The 21,266-nt window shown below is 43.4% G+C and overlaps 1 protein-coding gene and 1 long non-coding RNA gene across 3 annotated transcripts in view; both read right to left on the bottom strand.

Annotated features, from left to right (window-relative positions):
• Window positions 1-21,266, bottom strand: part of LOC308670313 — a 605,733-nt gene that overhangs the window by 380,516 nt on the left and 203,951 nt on the right. The gene's annotated exons all lie outside the window — the stretch shown is intronic.
• MKLN1 (muskelin 1) overlaps window positions 1-21,266 on the bottom strand; it is a 95,569-nt gene that overhangs the window by 30,052 nt on the left and 44,251 nt on the right. For both annotated transcript variants that reach the window (XM_081331758.1, XM_081331757.1), the window contains 4 exons: window positions 18,773-18,850; window positions 14,284-14,349; window positions 4,355-4,467; window positions 2,345-2,557 (listed from right to left, as the gene is read on the bottom strand). In XM_081331758.1, the coding sequence (XP_081187884.1) occupies window positions 2,345-2,557; window positions 4,355-4,467; window positions 14,284-14,349; window positions 18,773-18,850 (470 nt within the window). The remainder of the gene's footprint in view (window positions 1-2,344; window positions 2,558-4,354; window positions 4,468-14,283; window positions 14,350-18,772; window positions 18,851-21,266) is intronic.

The raw sequence follows: 21,266 nt of genomic DNA, 5'->3' as shown, positions 1-21,266 counted from the left end.
TAGGGTAACATTAAAAAAGAGTGGTGGTTTTATATAGAGACACACACAGAGAGACAAAGAGGTGGACAGAGAAATAGAGAGCAAGATAATTAGATGATAGAAAGACAAAAAGATAGAAAGATGATGAGAGAGAGAGAGAGAGAGAGAGAGAGAGAGAGAGAGAGAGAGAGAGAGAGAGAGAGAGAGAGAGAGAGAGAGAGAGAAGACAGACATAAATACACACGCGCACACGCACACACACACATATATAAATAAATCAGGGCTTGGGTCCAAACCTTGACAACTTTAAGACTTGTGGACTTCAACTCCCAGAATTCCCCAGCCAGCATGGCTGGCTGGGGATTTCTGGGAGTTGAAGTCCACAGGTCTTAAATTTGCCAAGGTTGAGAAAAAGAGTTATAGACTTTTTTTTAAACTCTTCTTTCCCATCTGTTTTCTTACATACATAAACAGATACGTTAACTTTTATCTATGCATTTTTCTTTACATTCTTTGAACATTTTTCCTTCCCTCTGTTCAAAGGTCCTTTTACAATTTCCACTCTTTCTTGTCAAGCTTGCTTATATTTTGACTTCACCACCATATTTTCTCCCAGGGACATCAATCTGATTTAAACCTCAGCTAAAAAAAGAAAAAGTGATTTGGATAGATCTCTCAGAAAGAGAGAAAAAGAAAAGTTGGTGGAAGATCAAATTGCTATCCTCATTCACTCTTTTTTCTGGATGGAAACTTGTAATATCTTTTTGTAAAAAAAAGGAGCAAAACCTGCCCACTGTGATACAAAAAAAATCTAATTATATCAAATATAAACACTTCCCACTGATGCCACCCTCCCGTCTCCTATTGTGACTTCTACTTCTGAATCTTCGTTAGTTCAAGTTGGTCTTTTAACATAATAGCAGTTGGAAGGGACCTTGGAGGGCATCTAGCCCAACCCCCGGCTCAGGCAGGAAACCCTATACCATTTCAGACAAATGGCTGTCCAGTCTCTTCTTAAAATCCTCCAGTGTTGGAGCATTCACCGCTTCTGGAGGCAGGTAGTTCCACTGGTTAATTGTTCTCCCTGTCAGGAAATTTCTCCTTAGTTCCAGGTTGCTTCTCTCCTTGATTATTCTCCATCCGTTGCTTCTTCTCCTGCCTTCAGGCGCTTTGGAGTATAGCTTGACTCCCTCTTCTTTGGGGGCAACCCCTGAGATATTGGAACACTGCAATCATGTCACCCTTAGTCCTTCTCTTCGTTAAACTAGATGTCAATTTTCCAAGGTATGGGCTTTTCAAGTGAATCTGAGGCATTGTTTACCTTAAAAGTCCTTTATTCAGCCTAATACACCAGCAAATGCTTGCTCGAAGGAAGCTGGAATCTGAAATCACTGCCCCTTGCACAATATATTAAAACACAATTCTCCACCTTTCTAATTTTGTCATTAATCGTATTCTCCAATTAATTTAAAGAATCAGTTTCACTTCCATTAGAAAACCCGCCAAGGTCTTATCTTCTTAGTTAGAGATGGCCTTGAAAGGTGCAATCCTACTCGTCCCCCCTCCCAACCTTAAAGTAAATGTCTTAAAGCAATAGACAAGTTTAACATACTGTATGAAATAGCTACTTCTTCATCTCTTGTCAAGCAATAACATTCGATGTTAGCAGCGCTGACACTAGACACGCCCAATTCCTGCAACCGTTCCTTGTACGTTTCAGCCTACAGTCCCCTGATCATCTTTGTTGCTCTTCTCTGCGCCCTTTCTAGAGTCTCGACGTCGGTTTTTTACAACCGTGGCTACCAAAACTGGATGCGCAGGATTCCAAGTGTGGCCTTAAAGGTAAAGGTTCCCCCGCACATGCGTGCTAGTCGTTTCCGACTCTACGGGCCGGTGCTCATCTCCGTTTCAAAGCCGAAGAGCCAGCGCTTGTCCGAGGACGTCTCCGTGGTCATGTGGCCGGCATGACTAGACGCCAAAGGCACACGGAACGCTGTTACCTTCCCACCGGAGTGGTCCCTATTTTTCTACTTGCATTTTTACGTGCTTTCGAACTGCTAGGTTGGCAGAAGCTGGGACAAGTAACAGGCGCTCACTCTGTGGCCTTACCAAGGCATTATAAAGTAGTATTAACATATCATGTGACCTTGATTTTATCCCCTCTGTTGATGCAGCCTAGACATGGGTTGGCTTTTTTTGGCAGCCACAGCAACACGGCTGGCTCCTATTTAAGTGGCTCCAAGATCCCTCTTGCACAAAGCCTCACAACCAACCCTGGATTTTGCCAGCCTAGACTGACGAACACCAATACGATTAGCCAAACGTTCCAAATTCTCTTCACCTTAGGGATGCGAATCACACTGACCTGATGGTCGAACACAAGCTTGGGGCCCCCGTCAGCGGCCGTATCTTCACTCAGCAACATCCAGGTGTTTGTGTCGATGTCGTAGCGATAGAAGTCACTTTTCAGGGATTTGCTGTTCCTCACGGAGGAATCCAGGTAACGCCCCAAGGTGTAGATCTGCCTTCGTTGGATGTCGATGCACATTTTGTGACAGGACCGAGCGGTCGGACCGTTCTGATGAGCAGAAAGAATGGGGAGAAACGGGTTAGGCTTGTTCACGGGGAGACCAAGCTTGGGAGTGCACAGAGCTTGGGATTCAGCAGTCTTCCATCTGTGAAACCCACACGAAGAGGATCTGGGGTTGTTGGGTTTTTTTGTATAGATTTTATTAGTTTTTATAGGGTTAAAAATAAGGTGGGGTCGGGGTTGGGATTTGGGTTAGGGTTGGGATTAAGGTTAGGGTTGGGGTTTTTCCAAATAACATTCCCAATATTTAGCAAACAGGGTTCAGGCATCTAACAAACAGTAATAGATAGTAGTTAATTATCATAAACAATATGTTAATTAATCCCTCAATAGCCTTCTTCTTACTACTATATATTCGAAATTACATATCACGTTCCTTTCTCTCTGACTCATTTCTCTAGCCGTTGATAGAAATTATCCCAGGTTCTAAAGGCAGGGCTTTTCAACCAGTGGCACGGGTACCACCCGTGACCACGGGGATGCTACAAAGATCGCAACCGTAAAAAAAATGGTCATGAGTCACCTTTTCCAGTGCTGTTGTAACTTCAGAGTCAATGGGGAAGCCAGATTCACTTAATAACTGTGGCAAGAAAGGTCCCAAAATGGGGCAAAATTCATCTAACAACTGTGTGGATCTGCCATGGAAACGTGGGGCTCAAAATTCTGCGTTATCTGCATCTGTAATGCACAGTAGTAATGAGGCCTTTTTTAAGCCTTTACAGCACTAACTGGCAATATTTTGTTCTACAGCTAGTACAGTAAGGCAAGCAAGGTAAGGCAAGTTTTGAAGTTCGTGAAGTCAGGAGAATTGAAGTTGCCCATTTTAAATCCTTCCCAATTCCTAGACCTCCAGGATCCTTGCCGGCTAGCGAAGGATTTAATGTTTGGTGCTTTCCGTGCATAGTTATTTGATGAAGCCCAGCAGTTTGCTGGACCCAACTCTCCAATCGGTTCCAAAGCTTCCATTAAACATGGGTTTTTGTTGTTGTTGTTTTTCCACTTCGTTCTGTTCTGCCAAGGCATCTCTTGTTTATTTTTCAGCAACAGAACAGCCAACATTTCTATTACGAAAGAAGAGGAGGAGGAGGAGGAGGAGGAGGAGGAGGAGGAGGAGACGGAAAAAAGGGACGTGACTTTGTATTATCTCAAAATGCACAGGAAGGAGAATGTGAGAGGGTGACCTCCGTGCTTGCTCACAAGTGTGCTATTTGGGCCAACACCCGGCTTGGATTACGGGCGCGCGTGTTCTGTACCAGCCTGCTACCGGCCCTGCAGAAAAGGCAGGGACAACCCCTCTACAAACGGCAAGAGGCTGGAGTTACGCCTGCCAAATTTATTCACATAAAACAGAGTAAGACAAGACACCAACCATAAAACACGAGCTAAGAAGCAGGAACAATCCAAGCGGTTGCCTTCAGCAAACCAGCCCTCCCACACATTCCCCTTAAATACAGTTCAGGGCGTGGCCTCTCTGTGCCTCCTTCTGAGGTGCCCCATTGCCTTCCTCTGTTTACTCCTGACTGACTGCCTCCTGTGTCGGGCGTCCTTGAACAGGGCCAGCTGTGGGTCATCTTCATCCACGCTGTCAGGCTCACACAGCTGGGTCTCCGTCATGACCAGGTGGGAGGGGCCCAGCTGAGGGCTCTGCGGAGCCTCAAGGCCATCATCAGCAAGCTCTTCAACACCCCCCTCCTCCTCCTCTGAGTCGTCCGACCCAACTGCCGAACCCACAGGCTGACCCTGAATCACAACAGCACACTGCTCAGGAAACAAAGACACACTTGCCTCTTTTTCGGTGTCTCTCGATATACACATCCACTGATTTTCCTTCACACTATAGGCCCAGAAGTCAGCCAGGTCTTGCGTCCCATCCCAGCCGCCGAACAGATAAACTGTTTCTGATCAAAACATTAGAAAAAGACATTAGTCTGGGGCCACTATCAGAAAGCTTACTTATACAAAGGCAGAAAGTTTATTTTTTTCCCCCAGAAATTTAAAACTCCCTTTGTTTGACATTTCTGGGTAACTCCGAGCGGACTTTTTGCTGAAGCAGGACTCAAAAGGTGATTGCATGAGGCTGGTGGTGCCAGTTGCCAAGCGTCCAAATTTTGATCACACGACCATGGGGATGCTGCAATGGCCGTAAGTGTGAAAAACAGTCATAGGTCACTTTTTTTTCAGTTGTAATTTCGAACAGTCACTAAATAAATGGTTGTATGTTGAGGAATAGAATAGAATAGAATAGAATAGAATAGAATAGAATAGAATAGAATAGAATAGAATAGAATAGAATAGAATAGAATAGAATAGAATAGAATAGAATAGAATAGAATAGAATAGAATAGAATAGAATAGAATAGAATAGAATAGAATAGAATAGAATAGAAGCTGGAAGGGACCTTGGAGGTCTTCTAGTCCAGCCCCCTGTGACTCTCTAGCCTCTTTTTAAAAATCTCCAGCGATGAAGCGCCCACGATTTCTGGTGGCAAGCTGTTCCACTGGTTAATTGTCCTCACTGTCAGGACGTTTCTCCTTAATTCCAGGTTGCTTCTCTCTTTGATCAGTTTCCAACCGTTGTTTCTTGTCCTGCCTTCAGGTGCTTTGGAGAACAACCTGGCCCCCTCTGCCTTGTGGCAGCCCCTCAAATCCTGAAACACTGCTGCCATATCACCCCCGTTTCTTCTTTTCTTTAGACTAGCCAAACCCAAGTCCCGCAGCCCTTCTTCGTATGTTTTGGTCTCCAGGCCTCGGATCACCTTAGTTGCTCTTCTCTGAATTTTTTCCAAACTCTCAACATCTTTTTTGTCATACGGTGACCAAAATTGGCCGCAGTATTCCAGGTGTGGTCTTACTAGGGTTTTATAAAGCGGTACTAACACCTCGTGTGATCTTTGATTCTACGCCTCTTGTTCGTACAGCCCAGGATTGTATTAGCTTCTTTGGCTGCTGCTGGCTCACGGTTAAGTGATCGTCCACTAGGACTCCAAGGTCCCTCTCACACTTATTCTTTTTAAGCCAGGTCTTGCCCAATAGCTGTATAGGCCACAGAACCTTCCAAGTTTATTTATTTATTTATTTATTTATTTATTTATTTATTTATTTATTTATTTATTTATTTATTGAACTTATATACTGCCCTTCTCCCATAGGACTCAGGGCGGTTCACAAGGCAATTAAAAATAACACTACGATACAAAAAGTTAATAACAAATTAAAATAATTAAATTATCCTTGAGTAAAATATAAAACCCCTGTAACTCTAATTAAAAATCCCAATTACAATAAGTTAAAAATTAAAAGAGGGACGCGGTGGCTCAGTGGGTTAGGACGCTGAGCTTGTCGATCAGAAGGTTGGCAGTTTGGCGGGTCGAATCCCGAGTGCCGCGTAACAGAGTGAGCGCCTGTTACTCGTCCCAGCTTCTGCCAACCTAGCAGTTCGAAACCACGTAAAAATGCAAGTAGGAAAATAGGGACCATTCCGGTGGGAAGGTAACAGCGTTCCGTGCGCCTTTGGCGTCTAGTCATGCCGGCCACATGACCACGGAGACGTCCTCGGACAAGCACTGGCTCTTCGGCTTTGAAACGGAGATGAGCACCGGCCCCTAGAGTCGGAAACGACTAGCACGTATGTGCGGGGGAACCTTTACCTTTACTAAAAATTAAAATTCTCAGTCCTGGCCGGAAAGCTCAAAAAGCCAGGTCTTCAGGTCCCGGCGGAACGAACGAAGATCAGGGGCAGTCCTGAGCTCTACGGGTAACTGGTTCCAAAGGGCAGGCGCACCCACAGAGAAGGCCCTCCCCCTGGGTGTTGCCCGCCGGCAATCTGTTTGAGCATAATCTTCTATGGTCATACCTATAGAAAGTTTGAACATGGTGGTGCTAAAGGTTTTCGTTTTATTTTTAAGGAGACCGCAAAAAAGGATTAGATTCTAGGATTTGTATAATGCCACCATATTTGGAATACTGCATCCAGCTTTGCTTGCCACGATGTAAAAAAGACGTTGAGACTCTAGAAAGAGCCCAGAGAAGAACAACAAAGATGATCAGGGGACTGGAGGCTAAAACATACAAGGAACGATTGCTGGAATTGGGTATGTCTAGTCTAATGAAGAGAAGAAGGACTAGGAGTGACATGACAACAGTCTTCCAATATCTCAGGGGCTGCCCCCAAAGAAGAGGCAGTCAGGCTGTTCTCCAAAGCGCCTGAAGGCAGGAGAAGAAGCAACGGATGGAAACTAACCAAGGAGAGAAGCAACCAAGAACTAAGGAGAAATTTCCTGACAGTTAGAACAATTAACCAGTGGAACCACCTGCCTCCAGAAGTTGTGAATGCTCCAACACTGGAAGTTTTTAAGAAGAGACTGGACAACCATTTGTCTGAAATGATATAGGCCAGGGTTTCCTGCCTGAGCAGGGGGTTGGACTAGAAGACCTCCAAGGTCCCTTCCAACTCTGTTATTATTTTTTTTAAAGCAAAGCCGCGAAGCAACATCCATCCAAAATTTCTGCTGTGGGATGCAATAGAACTTCAGAGTGGGGAAATGTGGTTTTTAAAAAAGAGAGAATGATCTGGATGTCACCTCTGCTTGCAACAGCTGTAATGGCCACTATCCGCCTCGCCATCGAAAGGTTACCTTGGGTCATTAACTGTAATTACACTGTTTATTCTGGGCACCGAGTAGCCAGTGTTCTTTGCAAAGAGTACATCTCTTTGTGTGCCTAAATTCTCACAGCTTACAAAACCCACATTTACTACAATGGACCAATTGATAACCCAGGGAAGGGAAAAACGGGTTTGGCGCATGCCGCACATCCAATGAGGCCTCAGATAAAGCATCTTGCAAAGTCTAGGAAGGGCACACCATTCACAAACAGGAATTAATCAGATGGGGAGCTGGCAGAAGGAAAATCCTCCAGAGTAAACACAGAAGGTAGTTCTTACCCACATAAACTAACATGGCATAGGACACAGGCAGGCATGTTTGTTATTCACCTTATTTTGAAATTATATGCTGAAAGACTCGGCCATCCCTCACCTTCCTAAACGCAGAATTTGTAAAACTCCCAATTTTTCAATCTCCCGATTTGAGGTGGAGAGGCTTGTTCTCTGGAAGCGACAGTGCTATAAATAACGAAAGTTATTTTTTGCTCCCTAGTCAAACTTGTTAAGAATCGTGGAACAAAAGCACTCTGTTAAGAAAGAATTATTTTAAATGCCTGCTTAAATGCCTGTTCAAATGTCTCTTCCCTTGCCATATGTATTCAAATTCTCGAAATCTACATTTTTAAAAGGTCAGAACATGAAATCTCAAAAGATCCACCCTAGGTGCCCTCGTAAATTTGATTTTTATATTCCAGTTTCCAATTTTCCAGGTTTGTTACCCAACTGTCGTTGTTGGAAAGAACTTCTTGTTCTTTTAACACTGAAGTCATGATTTTGCTTTCAATTTCTTTCTTTCTATTCTTCCGAGCTGACGCAGTGAAGGACTGCGGCTGAGACTTTGTCAAGTTACTTACAAGTTGCACAATTGATAATCAGAGCTGCTTTGCTGGAACTGCAATTGGAGCTAGATTTACACACTGTGCTCAGCAACAATAAAGAAACCATCTTATGGTTTAACACAATGTGCCATTGCCTTGAAGACTTGATTTTAAAAAAAAAATTCCACACTTTAGCTCTCTTCATGAATTTCCTAACATGTTTTGGACAATTTCACCCCTGTAACAGATTACAGGTAGTCCTTGATTTACAACCATTCATCTCATTTAGCGACCATTCAGTTGGGACCAGTTCTTCCATTGCTAATCCAGGTGGTTGTTAAGGGACTGGCACTCGATTTTATGACCTTTTTTCCCCACAGTTGGTAAGCGAATCACTGCAGTCGTTAAGTGAATCACAGAGTCCATAGGTGAATCAGGCTCCCCCCGTTGACTTTGCTTGTTGAAGCTGGCTGGGGAAGTTGCAAATGGGGGTCATGTAAACAGGATACTGCAACTGTCCTAAATACAGCGCCTGGATTTTGAGCGCATGATTGTGGGGAATGCTACAATGGTCGTAAGAGCGAGGACCAGTCATAAGTTACTTATGACATTGAGCCAGCAGGGTGCAGCAGCAGCCAAAAAAGCTAATACAATCCTGGGCTGTATAAACAGAGGCATAGAATCAAGATCACGCAAAGTATTAGTATCGCTTTATAAAACCCTAGTGAGGCCACACCTGGAATACTGCTGCCAAGTTTGGTCACCTTATCACAAAAAAGATGTTGAGAGTTTGGAAAAAAAAATCAGAGAAGAGCAGCTAAGATGATCAAAGGCCTGGAGGCTAAAACATTTGAAGAACGGCTGCGGGACTTGGATTTGGCTAGTCTAAAGAAAAGAAGAAACGGGGGTGATATGGCAGCAGTGTTCCAGTATTTGAGGGGCTGCCACAAAGAAGAGGGGGTCACGTTATTCTCCAAAGCACCGGAGGGCAGGACAAGAAGCAACGGATGGAAACTGACCAAAGAGAGAAGCAACCTGGAATCAAGAAGAAACTTTCTGACAGTGAAGACAATCAACCAGTGGAACAGCTTGCCTCCAGAAATCGTAGGCACTCCATCACTGGAGATTTTTAAGAAGAGACTAGACAATCACCTGTCTGAAATGGTATAGTTTCTCCTGCTTGAGCAGGGGGCTAGACTAGAAGACCTCCAGGGACCCTTCCAGCTCCTATTCTATTCTATTCTATTCTATTCTATTCTATTCTATTCTATTCTATTCTATTCTATTCTATTCTATTCTATTCTATTCTATTCTACTCTACTCTACTCTACTCTACTCTACTCTACTCTACTCTACTCTACTTTATTCCATGCTGTGGTAACTTGGAAGGATTGCTAAATGAAGGTTTGCCAGGACTCTGTATCAGCATGAGTCTGCAGCCTTTAACTCTGGAAACTAACATTTGGAACCACTAATCGTTGGACGAAAAAGTTCTAGAGCTGTTCTAGAAAAACCTGCCCTGAAGCCAGTCTGGAGGGATGTTATTTCCCATCATATTTCTCACGTTGCAATCTCATTGTTTTATTTTATTCTCAAGTAAAATCTCAGGTCCTATCACCTTCTCTATCCACTAGGAGGTGCTTTCCAACTGCATCAGCCCGTAATGCTGAAATAATGCTGATGGGGTACAACAATTTAATCCCTCTACGCGATCATAACTAGAACATGTAAAGTTAATTGGAGGTAGAAAGGAGAGATAAATATTTGGTGGCAATTATTTAGCCAAACGGAAAAGGGTCTTGCTTTAATTAAATCTCAGCGACATTAAAAAAAAAAAATAAATAAATAAATGCTTGGGCACTATGATTATTTTGGGAATGGCAGAGGTCAGAAGCCAGCAGGAACAATTTGGAAAGTTTACTATATGTTTGGGGCCTAGCAAGGTAATCTAAAAATAGTTAACAAGCATTTGACATATATCTCCCCTTGCTTCTCAGCTAACAAAGCGAGAGAGATCCTGTGGCTTAGAGGTGAAAACAACTGCCTAATGTGTAATCAGCCCAGGTTCGAATCTCAGAAGGGTATGGCTGACTGATGAAAACTAATAAGTTTGAAATGCATATCAGTCTCCCTTAATTCTTTGTTAGCAATTTAAAAATTTACACAAATATGAGCTGTCACCGGTGTGACTACTGCCTGTCGATGGCCTTCAGGATAGGCTGACACAGGAAATAAAGATTTGTCCCATGTTTGCGGCCCAGCAAGGTAATCTAAAAATAGTTAACAAGCATTTGACATACACATATATATATATACATATACATACATACACACACACACACACACACACACACACACACACACACACACATATATATATATATATATATATATTCCCTTCACATTTTCAAGATGGCTCGTAAGAACTAGACATCGGAATCCACACAACCAACTGGGGGGGAAAAAACAGGCATTCAGATAAAGTACATGGGATGTTTTAACGAATATCAAAATTCAAAGGAAAAAAAGAAAAAAGGGTTTTATTACAACGGGACAAATGGTTCCGAGAAATTGAAACAGCCAGAATTCAATTCTAATAGCAATCTGCTCGCGAAAGAACCAATTAAATACAGATTAAGTTTTAAAGTTATCATGGCTAAAGACCAGTGAAAAGCAAAGGGGGGGGGGAACCCTGAAACCATGCCTTTACAAGGCTGTAACTTCGAACTGTCATTAAAGGTGCTGGTTATCACCTATAAAGCCCTACATGGCCTGGGTCCGGGTTATTTGAGGGAACACCTGCTGCCGGCATCAAACGCCCTTCGCCCAGTGCGCTCCCACAGGGAGGGTCTGCTCAGGGTGCCGCCGGTGAGAGATTGCCGGCGGGTGACACCCAGGGATAGGGCCTTCTCAGTGGGGGCGCCTGCCCTCTGGAACCAGCTGCCGGTGGAGCTGAGGACTGCCCCCGACCTCCGATCATTCCGCCGGGGCCTGAAGACCTGGCTCTTCGAGCTCTCGGGCCCAGGCTGAGGAGAAATTTTAATTTGGGGTTCTTTTTAATCGACTACAGGGTCAATTTAATATTTTTTAATTTGGGTCTTAATTTTTGTATTTTGGATTTTTAATTCCCTGTAAACCGCCCTGAGTCCTCAGGGAAAGGGCGGTATATAAATGTAAATAAATAAATAAATAAATAAATAAATAAATAAATAAATAAATAAATAAATAAATAAATAAATAAATAAATAAATAAATAAATAAATGGAAGATTATAAGTTGAGGAATATCTGCAGTCCTTGATTTATAACCCTCCAGCTCAGGATCCAAAAAGATCTTGACAAACTTGAACCATGGGCCCTATCCAACACATTGAGATTTAACGTGGAGAAAAGCAGAGTTTTACATTTAGGCAGGAAAAACTAAAAGTATATAAGTACAGATTAGGCAAGACCTGGCTCAAAAACAGTAACTGCGAGAGGGACCTCGGAGTCCTAGCGGACGATCACTTGACTATGAGCCAGCCGTGTGCAGCAGCTGCAAAAAAAGCTAATACGATCCTGGGCTGTATAAACAGAGGCACAGAATCGAGATCATGTGAAGTATTAGTACCACTTTATAAAACTCTAATGAGACCACACCTGGAATACTGCAGTCAGTTTTGGTCACCCTTTCAGAAAAAAGACGTTGAGAGTTTAGAAAAAAATTCAGAGAAGAGCAACTAAGATGATTCAAGGCCTGGAGACCAAAACAGACGAAGAACGGCTGCGGGACTTGGGTTTGGCTAGTCTAAACAAAAGAGGAAACAGGGGCGACATGATAGCAGTGTTCCAGTGTTTGAGGGGCTGCCACAAAGAAGAGGGGGTCACGTTATTCTCCAAAGCATCAGAGCGAAGGATGAGAGACAATGGTTGGAAACTGACCAAAGAGAGAAACAACCTGGAACTGAGGAGAAACTTCCTGACAGTGAGGACAATTAACCAGTGGAACCACCTGCCTCCAGAAATCGTGGGCGCTCCATCACTGGAGGTTTTTAAGAAGAGGCTGGACAATCACTTGTCTGAGATGGTATAGGTTCTCCTGCTTGAGCAGGGGGCTGGACTAAAAGACCTCCAAGGTCCCTTCCAGCTCTATTCTATTCTATTCTATTTTCTATTCTATTCCATTCCATATTCTATTCTATTCTATTCTATTCCATATTCTATTCTATTCCATTCCATTCCATATTCTATTCTATTCTATTCTATTCTATTTTCTATTCCATTCCATTCCATATTCTATTCTATTCTATTCTATTCTATTCCTATTCCTATTCCATTCCATATTCTATTCTATTCTATTCCATTCCATATTCTATTCTATTCTATTCTATTCTATTCTATTCTATTCTATTTCTATTCTATTTCTATTCCTATTCCTATTCCTATTCCTATTCTATTCTATTCTATTCTATTCTATTCTATTCTATTCTATTCTATTCTATTCTATTCTATTCTATTCTATTCTATTCTATTCTATTCTATTCCATTCCATTCCATTCCATATTCTATTCTATTCCATTCCATTCCATTCTCATCCGTTTCCTAGCCGAGGGAGCCAGCGTTGTCCAAAGACCCTTTCCATGGTCCTGTGGCTAGCATGACAGAACACCAAAGGCAGAAGATGCTGTTTCTTCCCCGCTGAAGTGGTACCTATTTACCTACTCACATTTGCCTGCTTCCTAACTGCTAGAAGGGCAGGAGCTGGGGCAAGGAACAGGAGCTCACTCCATCTGTGCCCTACCCTGATCTCGAAAATGGGCTGCCGACTTTCCAGCTGCCAAACTCAGCATCTTTTAAGTGCTGAGCCATCACGTCCCCTTAAGCGAAGAACTACCTACAGGTAAATCTGCTTTTGACTAATGATTATGCAATATTTCTTTTTTTAAAAAAAAAAACTAATTTTTACTTTTGTATTGGGGAAAGGGACCATCCAAGATTCAAGACTCCCACTCGAGTCAACAATATTTCCTGGCTATTTATTTTATTTATTCTATTTATTTATTTTTTACAAAATTCCTGTACGATGTCCCAGAGGTTCTTTTTCAGGAGGCAACTGGACTTTTTTGTTTTTGTTTGGAGACGTTTCGCTTCTCATCCCAGAAGATTCTTTAGCTCTTGACTGGATGGCGGGGAATGGAAGGATTTATACTCCTCGCAGACAGCTGGTCATTTGCATTTTTTTAAGAGTCGTTGAGGCCACTTGGGAGGTTTTACCTGTGTCCTCAGGGTCACCTGAGTGGTGCAAATGGTTGTGGGGCCTTCTTGGCTGCAGGACGTTTTCTGCCCTGGGTCCCTTCACTGTTGGAGACAGTTTTCTGGAAATCCATTCATACTCCCTCAACGCTCGAAGGGTGTTCATCAAAACATCCTGCAGCCAAGAAGGCTCCACACCCATTTGCAGCTCCAGCTGCAGGCATCTGGTCATTTGTATTCTTTTAGAGCAGGAGTCTCCACGTCACGTGACGTGTCATGACATAAAGCAACTTTTTCCCCATTGCCGGAGCTGGGGTGGGCGCAGTGGCGTAGCGTGGATTGTCAGCACCCGGGGCAAGGCACCGCACGCCTGGCACCCCCCCTCCACAGTGGGCGGCGACCCGGCGGCTCGGATCGGATTCGCACAGCCAGCACTGCAGTGAGAGAGAGTGAGTGAGCCAGGCAGGGGCAGAGAGCTGCGAGTGCGAGCGCGCCCCTCCAGATGTTGCGCCCGGTGCGGCCGCCCCCCCCCTGCACCCCCCACGCTACGCCACTGGGTGGGCGCAGTTTCGGCATGACACACCCGGCCCGCAGGCTGGCAGCTTAACACCCATTTTAGAGGGTCGCTGAGGTCACTTAGAGGTTTATTTTTATCCACAGGGTCCTGAGGACACAGATAGACCTCCAAGTGACCTCCACGACCCTCTGAAAGGATGCAAATGACCGGCTGTCTGCAAGGAGTATAAATCCTCCCATTTCCCCCACCATCCAGTCAGAGCCGAAGAAGCTTCTTGGATGAGAAGCGAAACATCTTCAAAGAAAAACAAGGAATTCCAGTTGCCTCCTGAAAAACAACCATGGATGACTGAGAATCTCGAGAGACTTCCTGTAGGATGGTTTCGACCGAGGCCCGGTGACTGACTCAAAGCCAAATAATCAATTCTTTTGTGGCTGAGTAGACATAAACTGCTTAAAAAAAACACGATAAATAAAAAAGCTCACCTGTTTGAACATCAATGACCATTTGGTGCCCTCCTCTCATTCCAGGCCTACTGTCCTCACCGTCACCTTTGTGTGCATCGAACAAAACAAAACAACAATCGATCATTCGTGGGTTCCCCTGCCCTTCCTCCTATCCCCCCCACCAATTCAGCTGCACTAAAGGAAGAAATTTTGGAATACAGGACAGTCCTTGACTTACAATAATTGGTTTAAAGTTACAACAGCCCTGGGGGGAAAAGGGACTGACGAGCGTTTTTCACACTTACAACCGTTGCAGCAGTGTGTGTGTGTGTGTGTGTGTGTGTGTGTGTGTGTGACCTGATCAAAATTCAGACGCTTGGCAACTGGTTCACATTTATGACCGTTGCAGTAGCCCGGCATCACGTGATCCCCTTTTGTGACCTTCTGATGAGAAAAGTCAATGGGGAAGCCAGATTCCCTGAGCAACCTGAACGACTATGGTGGCTCGCTTAACAACTGCGGCAAGGAAGGCGGTAACGTGGGGCAAAGCTGACTTAAGGACTGTCTCGCTTAACGAGGGAAACGTTGAGATCAATTGTAGCTGTGAGTTGAGGACTGCCTGTAAGTCATTCCTGGAAAAAGACACAGTATTGGTTGAGGGGGTCCCTGGTGCTCTCTGAGCTGGGTGGTTTCCTTGCAGACGTTTCGTGACCCAAACTAGGTAACATCATCGGGGCTAGAAGGAAGTGAGGTTGGAGGGGGAGGAGGAGGAAGAGGAGGAGTGTGGGATCTTTGGTGCTCTCTGAGGTTGGTGATTTTCTTGCAGATGTTTCATGACCCTAACTAGGTAACATCATCAGTGTTAGAAGGGTGTGTGGTTGGAGGAGGAGGAGGAGGAGGAGGTGTGGGATCCTTGGCGCTCTCTGAGCTTGGTTGTTTCCTTGCAGACATTTCATGACCCAACTAGGCAACATCATCAGTGCTAGAGGGGGGTTGCAAGGAAGAGGAGGGGTGGAGGGCAGGAGGAGGAGGACTGTGGGGTCCTTGGTGCTCTCTGAGCTGGGTGGTTTTCTTGCAGACGTTTCATGACCCAACTAGGTAACCTCATCAATGCTAGAGAGGGGGTTGCAAGGAGAAGGATGAAGAGGAGGAGGAGGACTGTGGGGTCCTTGGTGCTCTCTGAGCTTGCTGATTTTCTTGCAGGCGTTTCATTACCCAACTAGGGAACATCATCAGTGCTAGAAGGAATGCTGTCTGCTGTTGGTTTATATTCTGGGGTCTTGCCTGTCTGGTGGGGTGGTGGCACCCAGACAGGCAAGATACCAGAATATAAACCAACAGCAAACAGCACTCCTTACTAGCACTGATGATGTTTGCAATAGTGGCGAATATCTGTAGCTCGGGTGTAGGATGAGGGCGAAGGTTCGCTCTCTGAACCTTCAACCCTCACTGATGATGTTACCAAGTTGGGTAATGAAAGGTCTGCAAGAAAGCCACCAAGCTCAGAGAGCACCAAGGAGCCCACAGTTCTCCTCCTCCTCTCCACAAACCCCCCTCCCTTCTAGCACTGATGATACTACCCTTCGTAAGGGGGGGGGGAGGCATGAGAGGAAGAGAGCTGGGCCTGGTTAGCTGCTGAAGTAGAAAGGCTTCTGAGCTCAGAGCTCCAGAGAGCCCTAGCCTGTCAGATCTAACAAGACTGAGCTAAAACGGCCAACGATTCATTCAGTCACTTCCAATAACACAAAGAAGTTGTCTAGGCCTCTCTGGGCCATTGATTCTAAAGCCACAGAACTGTTGGGCAAAACACAACAGGAGCAACTGGCAAGATGCCTCGAGAATGGAAATTATATCTTAATCTTATCCATTGCTTAAGGAGGCAGTCACCCAGCTGTCTGTCTGTCTGTCTACCTATTTATCTATCATCCATATCTATTTAAATATCTATCTATCTATCCATCCATCCATCCATCTCTTTATATATCATCCATATCTATTTAATCTATCTATCTATCTATCTATCTATCTATCTATCTATCTATCTATCTATCTATCTATCTATCTATCTATCTATCTATCATCATATCTATCATCTATTTAAATCTCTAATCTATCTATCACCCATATCTATCATCTATTTAAATCTCTCTTATCTGTCTATCATCCATATCTATCATCTATTTAAATCTCTCATCTATCTATCATCTATCTATCTATCTATCTATCTATCTATCTATCTATCTATCTATCATCTATCTATCATCCATATCTATCATCTATTTAAATCTCTAATCTATCTATCACCCATATCTATCATCTATTTAAATCTCTCTTATTTGTCTATCATCCATATCTATCATCTATTTATATCTCATCTATCTATCTATCTATCTATCTATCTATCTATCTATCTATCTATCTATCTATCTATCTATCATCATATCTATCATCATATTTAAATCTCTTATCTGTCTATCATCCATATCTATCATCTATTTAAATCTCTCTTATCTGTCTATCATCCATATCTATCATCTATTTAAATCTCTCATCTATCTATCATCTATCTATCTATCTATCTATCTATCTATCTATCTATCTATCTATCATCCATATCTATCATCTATTTAAATCTCTAATCTATCTATCACCCATATCTATCATCTATTTAAATCTCTCTTATTTGTCTATCATCCATATCTATCATCTATTTAAATCTCTCATCTATCTATCTATCTATCTATCTATCTATCTATCTATCTATCTATCTATCTATCTATCTATCTATCATCCATATCTATCATCTATTTAAATCTCTTATCTGTCTATCATCCATATCTATCATCTATTTAAATCTCTCGTTCATCTATCATCCATTTTTTATTTATTTTTTTATTTTAATTCCATTTATATCCCACCCTTCTCCGAAGACTCAGGGCGGCTTACAAACTTAGCAGTAGCCTTCATTCTATGTATATGCCTGCTTATTAGGGCTTTCACACACACCCCAAGCGGCATTATTACAAAGTCAGCTTAATTGCCTCCAACAATCTGGGTCCTCATTTTACCTACCTCGGAAGGATGGAAGGCTGAGTCAACCTTGAGCCTGGTGGGATGCAAACCTGCACTAATTGCAGGCAGCTGGTGTTACTTAAGGAGGCATTAGCCCACTGCTCCACCAAGGCTCTATCTATCATCTATTTAAATCTCTCTAATCTCTCTATCTCTCTATCTAAATCTCTCTATCATCTATTTAAATCTCTAATCTATCTACCTATCATCCATATCTATCATCTATTTAAATCTCTTATCTGTCTATCATCCATATCTATCATCTATTTAAATCTCTCGTTCATCTATCATCCATTTTTTATTTATTTTTTTATTTTAATTCCATTTATATCCCACCCTTCTCCGAAGACTCAGGGCGGCTTACAAACTTAGCAGTAGCCTTCATTCTATGTATATGCCTGCTTATTAGGGCTTTCACACACACCCCAAGCGGCATTATTACAAAGTCAGCTTAATTGCCTCCAACAATCTGGGTCCTCATTTTACCTACCTCGGAAGGATGGAAGGCTGAGTCAACCTTGAGCCTGGTGGGATGCAAACCTGCACTAATTGCAGGCAGCTGGTGTTACTTAAGGAGGCATTAGCCCACTGCTCCACCAAGGCTCTATCTATCATCTATTTAAATCTCTCTAATCTCTCTATCTCTCTATCTAAATCTCTCTATCATCTATTTAAATCTCTAATCTATCTACCTATCATCCATATCTATCATCTATTTAAAACTCTCATCCATCAATCATCTATCTATCTATCTATCTATCTATCTATCTATCTATCTATCTATCTATCTATCTATCTATCTATCATCCATATCTTAAATCTCTCTAATCTCTCTCTCTCTATTTAAATCTCTAATCTATCTATCTATCATCCATATCTATCATCTATTTAAATCTCTCTAATCTCTCTATCTCTCTACCTACCTACCTACCTACCTACCTCAACTTATAACCATTCATTTAATGACCATTCAAAGTCACAATGGCACTAAAAAAAAGTGAATTATGTCTGGGGGTTTTCCCCCACTTATGACCATTGCAGCATCCCTGTGGTCATATGCGATCACAATTCGGATGCTTGACAACTGGTTCATACTTGTGACGGTTGCAGTGTCCCAGGGTCACGTGATCCCCTTGTGTGACCTTCCGACAAGCAAAGTCGACGGGGAAGCCAAATTCACTTTACAACTTAACACCTGCCGTGATTCAGTTAACAACTGTGGAAGAAAGTTCATAAAATGGGGAAACGCTCACAGCACCTCTCTCGCTTAGGCATGGAAATTTTGGGCTCAATGAGTGTTGTAAATCAAGGACCGCCTGCAACAGGTGTGAGCAGGCGGCAATCTAAACTTTCTAAATAAAATAAATAAAAATATCCCTGCGGCTGGAGCACGACCTTTCGCGTCAAACAAGATCCTCAGAAATAGCTCGCCACAAACTAAGTTTCAATACGGTACCTTTGGTGCTTTTGGGAATTATCTGGCCCCATCGTGGTTTGTACTCCTGTTGACTGATGTACTGGTTGAACAAGCCATCTGTTTGAAAAGGAAAAGAAAGAGTCAGCGGCCACGTTCCTCCCACCACAGAAATCACCGTGAAATGGCGGGAAAAACAAGTGGTTAACGGGCGCAGTCACTTCGTACAGAATTAAGATGGAGAATCTGAGGAAAAGGCAAGTGAGGGAGGCTGTTATTAAATTTTTAAAAAAACGAACATAGTTGTGTATAGTTTTAAGAGACAGAGCTTACCCAGTAAAGTAGGAAAAAATCTTGGTATCCGCTACGTGGGGGGAAAAAGATAAGGGGATTAAAGAAATGGGTCCCAGAGACGACTGACATAAAAAGTCTGCATAGGCAGATTTCCTGGGAAGTGTAAGACTCCGACAGAAGACAATATTCCTAGCTCTGAGCTTGGTGGTTTTCTAGCAGACGTTTCATTACCGAACTAGGTAACATCATCAGTGACAGGATGTGCTAGCACAGTTGATGTTACTGTTCTGTCCCAGCCTACGTGAGTCCTTGTTTTGCTCACAAGGAGGAAACCCCTCTTCCAATCAAGCAGGCAGGAACCGCAAGAAAAAAACAACCCCGTTTATTCTCACAGACCCGAGTCAATGTCCAAGGCAAACAAACACAGTCCACAGAAACTCTATCCTCAACACAAATGGTTGCCCTCGGCAACCAGCACCTCCCACACCTTCCCTTTTATAATGCAGCCAAGGCGTGGCTTCCTAATGCCTTCTCCTTTGCCTTTGGAGCCGCCCCACTGCATTCCTCTATCCTGCTCGCTTCACTTGCCGTCGCTTTCATGCATCTGGGATTTCTCCCAGCTGTGCTTCATCACTGTCCAACTCAGGCTCCCAGCACAGCCGTGTCTCAGCCTGAGCGCGAGTAGAGGGGCCAGGCTCCTCGTCCGACTGTGAGTCTCAGAGCTCCTCAGAGCCTTCCTCTGACTCTGATGTCACTCCAGGCCCCTCCTCCTCCTCCTCTGATTACTCGGACTTAGCTGCCGGATCCACGGGCTGGCGAGGAATCACAACAATTACCTAGTTTGGTAAAGAAAGGTCTGCAACAAAACCACCAAGCTCAGAGCGTATCAAGGAGCCACAGTCATTCTCCTCCTCCTCCTCCTCTCCACAATCCCCACTCCCTTCTAGCACTGATGATGTTACCTAGTTTGGTAATGAAATGTCTCCAAGAAAACCACCAAGGACCCCACAGCTTTGGAGGATTCCCTAAAATCACATTTTTGAAATATGGTACGGACCACGTCTTCCATCAACATCAATCCGTGATAGACGTTTATATTCAACATACACCACTCCACTATCCAAAACATGGACGTCTTTCCATCCTGGAAAACAAACCCAGATCCTTAACCATCTTCCACTTAAATCTCCCTTCTATAGGTATTGTAAGATTTAAGGAAGGAGGAGAGGAATCTGGAACACCCCCAATAAAACTCCTTGCTTCCAGTTTGTAAGTCGAGGGCTCCCTGTATTTATAGCACGTTTCTTCTGCCCAGCAATTTGAGTTCATCGTGCTGGGTAGACACAGCAGGGATAGAAAACCGTAACAGAGTCCAAAAATTAAAAATTAAAAACCAGACATGCATATCAACGAAGTTAAGGGGAAAACAGCCAGCAGAGATGTGCCCACCAAAGAGTGGATTGGCCTGGGGGAAAAAAAAATTTAAGCAAATGAATTCGAACACAGACACTTTTTCCCCTTAAGAGAAAAGAAAAAAAAATCTGCAAAGGAATGGAAACCCATTTGGGTTTCCAGGAAAGCATCAGCGGTTAAGATCGGATCTTTCTGCGGAGTCATGCTGACAGATCTCTTTTGTAAAAGCCAAAAGAGATTCATCACTCGGATGTCTCTCTTTTTTCCACATCCGTTGCTTGGAAGAGGAAAAAAGGATTACGTGAAAATTAGCCCCTCGCCACTTACGACCGAGAGAGGTGGGCAGGATCTAGAAATAAGGAAGGTAGCTGTCAACGCTGCTAGCATCGGATGTTTTTGCTTTGAAACAGATTGAGAGGCAACCATTTTCTTCTTATGTTTTACTCTTAGAATTAGAGTTAAATGATGCTGGGGGGGGAGGAACGTGCATGAGAGTTTAGCTAGACATAACAATACTGCACCTAGTGTGAGAACCAAGGTTACTGAAATAAAAGATGATTAAGAATTGGCAGGCTGGAGAGCTGGAGGGGAAGCCCGCATTTCAAACTGATTGGGGAATGTGATTTATGACTGATACACTGTGCTCAGGGAAGGAGAACTCAAGATTTTGGCTTCGCCTATGTACGCGCCAATGCTATGCTTCTCGAATAAAGATTCTTTAAGGTAAACAATGCCTTGAAGGTCCTTTGAAGAGTTTCATCTGTTGGAACCATGACAGTAGCATCTCAACTGGATTGGCCTCAGGATGGAGAGACTGTACATCAGAGTT

This window comes from Vipera berus (genome assembly GCF_964194415.1).
Source record: "Vipera berus genome assembly, chromosome: 6".
In the NCBI taxonomy this organism is placed as follows: domain Eukaryota; kingdom Metazoa; phylum Chordata; class Lepidosauria; order Squamata; family Viperidae; genus Vipera; species Vipera berus.
This window is presented reverse-complemented; position numbering and strand designations above follow the sequence as displayed.